At 31.2% G+C, this 7,657-nt stretch overlaps 1 protein-coding gene across 1 annotated transcript in view; it reads left to right on the top strand.

Moving 5' to 3' along the window:
• Positions 1–7,657, top strand: part of LOC106468420 (formin-like protein CG32138) — a 118,714-nt gene that overhangs the window by 69,925 nt on the left and 41,132 nt on the right. Inside the window, exons 4-7 of the mRNA XM_013928848.2 lie at positions 3,493–3,572; positions 5,508–5,591; positions 6,066–6,282; positions 7,193–7,269. Coding sequence (XP_013784302.1) covers positions 3,493–3,572; positions 5,508–5,591; positions 6,066–6,282; positions 7,193–7,269 — 458 coding nt within the window. The remainder of the gene's footprint in view (positions 1–3,492; positions 3,573–5,507; positions 5,592–6,065; positions 6,283–7,192; positions 7,270–7,657) is intronic.

Below are 7,657 nucleotides of genomic sequence, written 5' to 3'. Positions count from 1 at the left end.
CATTATTCGTTGGTAAAAGAGTAGCCAAGAGTTGGCAGTAGGTGGTGATGGCTAGTTTCCTTCCCTCTAGTATTTCACTGCTAAATTAAGGACGGCTTGTGCAGATTGCCCTATTGTAGCTTTGCCCGAAATTCATAACAAAACAAACAAACTTAAGAACAATGTAACCTTTTAACCGCATAAAATTTCAGTATTCATTGAAGTTGCCAAGATATATAAATTGTACATAATTACCGTTGCTTTTGGCTTGTACTGCTGTAGAAACAAATATTGGACGCAAGTATTATTGTCTGCTCCCATTTTGAACGGCCAGTTTTGTAAACATTACAGTTTTGACAAGAACTACGTAGGACTGATGTTTATTTTTCTCAATAGCTGTCAGTACTTGCATCATTGTTAAATAAATGTTCGATAATAAGTATTCATATATGTTTTGGGTTTCTTAACCTTCGTTGAAAAAGAGTCGTAGTGCTGTATTAGTTATTGAAACGTTTTAGTTTTTTTTATTATTATTATGTGAACATGAATTAACGACAGCATTCCACACAAAATATAATATAATAAAAGTTATTTGAGTTTAATCGCCTTTCCTCAGAAAATGCACTAGTATGAGAGCGAAGTAGGCATTTTTACATATGGCCCATTTAAAGTGGATTTATGGGTTGGATAACAAAAATAAAGGTCAGTAATAGAGGAAAAGGGCAGGAGGTGGTAAACTTCGTACGCAACGTGATATATATTCCATGCGATGGACACATGACGTGCTAAACTAATAGTGCTACTCCCATCTGTCTGCGCTTTTAAACACGTTAATTTATTCTACCTTGTACTATATTATACAGTTGTACAAACTCTACAGAAATTTACTTGATTAATAACAACTGCTGCCTAACTTACTGATTAGCTTACCGAAGCACTAACTTTAATAACTTTACTCCACCAGTCTTCTCACTATCAATGACTACTGGATCATTAACACATTGAATACTTCATTCAATTAAGTACTTACTCGTATTTATAACTGATCTCCCCGTATCTAGATATTAGTCGAAGTTACTAGATTCTTTTCGTTGTCCTGAACTTTCTAGGTATTCTAGGACTACTTTTATGAACTTAATTTATCTTAACACCATATGCTTTCTCTGAAACATTTAAATTAAAGCAATAAAAATATACCTTACAATACTGCCCCCCTTCCTGGGTTGTGAAGTCCCTTGAACAGTTCAAATAAAATGTTACCCTAAACTGTTTATTCACCAAGTCTCTTTGGTGGTTTTATTTTCCAAGGCTCATTGTATACAGATGATATGGCCTCCTCCTTTGTCATCACTTGATGTCCTGTTACAGGAGATTCTTCCTGGTTAAGTGGTCTAGGGAATATACTGGTGGCTTTCCTGATCATTTGGAAATGATTTTGACTGTAACCCTGGGTTCTTCTGCAGGTTGAATTTCTGCTGGAAAACACTGCAATTATCCAGTTGACCATCTTCTCACCATGTACTTCCAAAGACAGTCACAATGGATAGTCTTTCACTTGAACTGTTTGTCCTGTTGGATTCTGTAAACCACATAATTGATTCTTTTCAGTACAATGTATGGAACTTCCCAACACCTAATTAACTTTAAAGTTGGTCCTTTATTGTGACAAGAATTGTTCAGCCATACTGTGGCACCTCAGTGAAATGCAATCTTATCAGCATTAACATCGTAGTAACTTTTCCTTTTACTACAGTGATATAATGCTTTTCCAGGTAAAGTCATGGATGAAATCTTTATTCTTCAGATCCGTGAGAGCTCTTCCAATCATCAGTCACTCAGGACATGCTGAAGTGTTTAGTTTTACTAAGCCCCAGTCACTAGATTTGTATTTATTTATAATAATTCCTGGTGTAAGTATTTTGCATCTTGGTGGTACAGTAATTGCCTCCTTGTTGTCATTGTCATTGCACAGGGATTTTCTAGTCATTGTGTAGCAATATCTGTGCATGATATCAGTTTCCAATAAGCACTGGTTAATGATGTCAATCACACACACACACACACACATCATGAGGTGTAGAGAAACTCCTTACAGTTAGTGTAACTTCCAATTTTTCAGTTGCTGTGAGTTACCAGACATCCCAGTTTCAACCACTTTGGTTATTATTTTTTGGCCCAGTCAGTAAAAGTGTTAAATTGTCCCAGTTTATCTATACCTTAATGTGAGTGTGATATGTACAGTTTGTCATAATACATGGCTCCTTTAAATTTTACTTGGAGAATCACCTAACAAAGATCAAATAGTACAGTGTTCCTTTCTTCTACTATGTTTTCTTAATCTAATCTGTCATTGGGCAACTGCAGGAATTCAGATTTGAAGACCTGCTCAGCCACAAAATAAGAAAATGAAGTTTTTCTTTTGAGTAGGTCCAAGATAAGTTTTTTCTATTGTTTTTAATTAGACAAGCTTTTAATAAAGTTTGCTAGTCTTTGGTTTTATAATACAATGTAATAACCATCAGATTGTTTAGTGAATCATAAGAAGTTTGTTATTACAATTTAAAAGTTCACAAAAAATGTTTTTCATAATAAGCCCTTGAACTACTTTAGACCTTATACACTATTAATGTTTTAACAAAAATTTCCTGGATAGATAACAAATGCTGACTAGCTCACTGATTAGCTTTCAGAAACACTAAACTTTATTTAATTAATCTTCTCTCAATCAATAACTAATTGATAATTAATACACTGAATACTTCAATCAACTAACTTACTTCTTACTTGTATTTATAACTAATGTACCCATGTCCAGATATTAGTTTAAGTTACTAGATTCTTGATGTCATCATAAACTTTCTAAGTATTCTAGGATTATTTTTGTGAAGTTACTTGATCTTAACATTTTGCACTATCTAAGAAACAGCTAAATTAAAACAATGAAAATATAGTTTACAACACAAAGATATTATAGATCTGTGATAGAATAAAAGAAAAGCTCACTGAACAAATAATAAACAAATGTGAATAGTTTTGTTGCAGGAATATTATTTAGAAGAAACATTGTTTAATTCATTCAATAAAAATCAAGCACATTGATTGCTATAATTATAATGAAGTTTAGTCTTTGTTATGTTGAAACAGCCATGATGATCAATTTAAAGAAACTATTTGATCAAAATAGTCCATTACACAAGTATTCAGTTTCTTATATAGTTAGATCCTGGTGGATACGTTGCTCGACTTGCAACCTATGAGTTCAAATCCTGTCACCAAACATGCTCATCCTTTTAGCCATGGAAGCATTATAACAAAACAGTCAGTCCCTCTATTCAGTTAGAGTATCCCAAGAGTTGTTGGTGTATAGCGTTAACTAGTCACCTTTCCTCTAGCCTCTCACTTCTAAATTAGGGATGGCTAATGCATATACAAAGCAAAAAAACATTATCTATAATTGTTCAAAAGACAAAGTTTTGTTTTCTTCTGCCATTTAACTTATATCTCTAATTTCAGAAAAGGAAGTTTCTTGGTGATTCTTCATCAACACAAGTTCTTCGGGATCTTGAGATCTCTTTACGGACCAATCACATAGAGTATGTAGAAGTTCTAAAAACACTCTTATTTAGAATATCATTATTAATTTACTAATAATAAGATAACTTTCAAGAGAAGAGTATGTGTTGAAGGTAATACCCAGCTTATTACTTCTGTCTTTTCTAAAAATTACAGTAATGAGATGTGAGATTTTTAATCTCTGATTTTGCATTTTTCTTGATTAATCCCAGTATGTTAGCAGTTCTCACCCATTTCTATCCTGAGTCTTTCTTAAGTATAACAATTTTACTGACACCTTTCATTCCTTTCCAGTCTTAATTTATAATCAATTTCTAACACTGCTCAAAATGGAGGATCTATTTATCAGTACAGAGTATCTTAAAAAAAAAAATGTAAGGCTCCTCGTATAATTATAATAAACTTTTAGCATTTCAAACATGAGAATATATTTAGGTCAATAATCTATCCATTTTCTCACCTCTATTTATGGCCACCTTAAAATTTTAATCACTTCAGGCCACCAGTTTATTTTAAGGCTATTCTAAGGTATCCCACATCCCCTTTTCAGTGATACTGTGCCCCTTCTCCCAGGGATGTATCACACAAGTTGGGAAGCACTGTAATATTTATGATATTTCACTTTTGATATAAACACTACATCCTGAGATGTAGGGACTTGGATGTTTTATTAGAAATAATATTTTCAAAGATACTAGTATTTTCTCATTTGATTTTCTAATCAAGATGAAAGTATGGAAGTAAAAAGAGATTTTGGAAAAAATGATAAAGATATATATATATATATATAATAATAATATGTCCACTTAGAATATTCTGATCTTGGAAAGAGAAATTGAATTTTGCTTTTACATAAAAGTAAAGTAATATTTTTATTTCAAACATTATTTGAGAATGTTTATTGAATTAGTTATAACCAATACATTCCAGCTTCAGAGGATGCTATTATTGAAAAGGATTATTTCAGATTTAATGTTGAAAGGTTTTACTTGTTGGTGTAAATTTTTGTCAGTATTTTTTCAAATGTTTAATGAACCATCAAAAGTTTGATTTAATACAGCTACAGTGGTTCTTAAACTTTTTTTTTGTTTGTGGATCACCTAATTTTTTTTTAATTCTATGCAAACCACAAATTTCATTCTTGGTGAACCACAATGGGATCTATACACTCTGCTACTGTTACTTTTCCATAATCATGCAATCTTTCTAGGGACTACCTATTATTAAACTGTAAAAAATGGGAAGAAAATTTCCTGTCAGTGCATTTTGTTGAAGAAACTGCTCTGAATAACCTATGTCAACTGGTTATTCAGTGGTGAGCCTCAGGGCTTTTAATGCTAAAATCTAAGGTTTGAAATCTATGGTGGACATATTGCAGCTAAATAGCCCAACATGTAGCTTTATGTTATAACAAACAAGTAATAAAAATGTATTAACTGTTGTTGCAGTGTAAGGGGTATTGTAATTACTATTTGGTTAACTAATATAATACTCCTGGGTTATGGAATTCAAACTTACATAACATTCTTTCTGTGGAAATTAATAACTACATTGTCTATATTATTAGAAAATATTACCGATCTTTGACACAAAATACACTCCTGCATTACTACAATTTGATAGAAATTTACTTCATAATAGCAATAAATATTGGTTGGTGGAAAATTCTTGTATAGGAATTTATATTATGGAACTTATTTATCATAAATCAACATTATTCACTCTTGAACAAAGATCTAACTTTGTACACTTCTCTACTTACTCTCTGTAATGTAATTATATTTGCTTCAATTGAAAACTGAAACTTGGAAAAATACAGTTGTATGTTGTACAGAATGATTTTAGTAAATAGTTTTTAATGATAATGTACAGGATTGTTTTAGTTGATAAAAGTTATATTCTCAGTTCTAAAAGATGCATACCTTTTCACAAACCTTAATGAATTATCTTTTTAGGTGGGTCAGGGAATTCCTTAATGAAGAGAACAAAGGGTTGGATGTCCTTGTAGATTATTTAGCATTTCGACTTCTGATCCTTCGGTAAGTTGTGCTTGATGCTAGTAATACACATAATGTTGTCTTTTGCATTAAGGTATTTTTCTGTACAGATATGATTACACTTGCTGATAATAATCATATTGTAATATGGAATTTTTACTGGACTCATTTTAGAAAGATACTTTTAGTTGCCATTTTAAGGTAGTTTTGGACAAAGTTCACAAATATGTGGACAGTACACATGATTTTTCAAGTTTGGAAGGTATCCAGTACTACAAGAAGTTTATATTAACCTCATGACTATCATAATGATTCCTTCTTTGTATTAAAATGATTTTTAAGAATGGCTTCATTGATTTATGGTTTAACATGTATATAGTTTCACATGTATAGAATTTTACATATTAAAGTATTCAAAAAATGGTTTGTAACAAATTAAAATTATTTCTTCTATTTAGATTGTATGTTGTATGTTTTTCTTATTCTCAATTTAAACTTTTTACTTTCATTTATTAGACATGAACAAACTTCACGAGATGGACCTGTTCCTAACCATAACTACGAGAATGGAACCATTCCTAATGGTTACCCAACATCACATCGATCCGTCCTAGAGTTTGATACCCCAAAGTTTAGGAGGGCTTCCAGACACATAGCAAAACTAAATATGGGGGAGGCTAAGGATGATATTCATGTTTGTATCATGTGTCTTCGTGCTATCATGAACAATAAGGTGAAGCAACATATCTGTATATTATATTTATTCATTGGTTTTTACTTGTGAATATTACTTGTCTTTGATTTGTGTAATAAGATGATTATAATTTTCGTATTTAGTTCTTAATCTTTATTGATATAACACAAAGACCCAGAATCCAAAGGTGACATAAAACCAAATATCAAGATCACGTGATGATGTATGTGAGAGTGGTTAGTTGTCGACAAGAATTCCAAAACAGACTAATGAAAGAAAATCTATTGAAATCTTACTTTAAACATAATTACAGAAACAATCTATTTGTAGAGAAATTAACTTGTCAAGTTGACTCTACATTGTAGCCAGAGAGAAGTATTAAACAAAAGTTTTAAGAGGGGGGGGGGGCTCATTTTCAATGTATGGCTACTAGGGCACCACAGTCACCAAATTCTTTCCATGCACTGGTTAGGTTAGGTTATGATCTCAGTGAAAATTTTCACAAGTAAACATTCCATTTTGTAGTAGATAAGTTTTAATATAGGAGGTTTTAGTAGTTGTATGAGATTTTCTCATCTAACTTTGCTAAATCTTACTGTTTTGCTTGAAAAGTTACTTTGTTTCTGTGTAGCATTGTATGAACCAATATATTTTAATTCATAATTTGAATGACCCCTGAATGAACTAGAGGTTCAAAGTGAGTGCATCTTATAAATGCAACAAATTTGTCTTTTTGTTATAGGCTTAAATCCAACTATCCTTATCAGGAAGCTGGGTAATTAACCCAATTAGTGAAATGAATTTGTTTTATGTATAGATGTGCAATTTTTTTACTTATTGTAATTTTTCTATTTTATTTTAGAGGCAATATTTTGTGCTTATTCAGGAAAATATTCTTTGTTAATTAATTCAGTTTGGATTCATTTTGCATTTTTTTAAATTATTACAGTATGGTTTCAACATGGTAATAGAACACACTGAGGCCATCAACTGTATTGCTCTAAGTTTCAATCATAAAAGCCTAAGGTAAAAACTCAAATTTTCAGTTTTATTATGTGACAGTTATTATTATTGATGAAATAATATTACATTATCTCTATTGTGTTTCTATTGAATATACTAGCAGAAACACTGCCCTACGGGTGGCTGTTTGTGATAGTAATTGCTAATTGTAATAGCCATACCTCATTGAAAAAATTTTGGAAAAATAAGCATTTTATAAAAAATAATTTTTCTGGGAATTACTGCAAGGGTAAAGTGTTCAGATTGTGCAGATATAAATTGTAATGTTTTTATATATTAAATGTGCTACCCTTTATTGAAAAAATAAGTTTTTTATTTATTTAAGAAATCCATTTTTGTGGTACTTTATTTACAAGTTACATCAATAAATCAAACCCTCACCTACAGTTCT

This window comes from Limulus polyphemus, unplaced genomic scaffold, assembly GCF_000517525.1.
Source record: "Limulus polyphemus unplaced genomic scaffold, Limulus_polyphemus-2.1.2 Scaffold3002, whole genome shotgun sequence".
Classification (NCBI taxonomy): domain Eukaryota; kingdom Metazoa; phylum Arthropoda; class Merostomata; order Xiphosura; family Limulidae; genus Limulus; species Limulus polyphemus.
The sequence above is the reverse complement of the archived record's forward strand: the minus strand, read 5'-3'. Positions and strand labels throughout refer to the sequence as shown.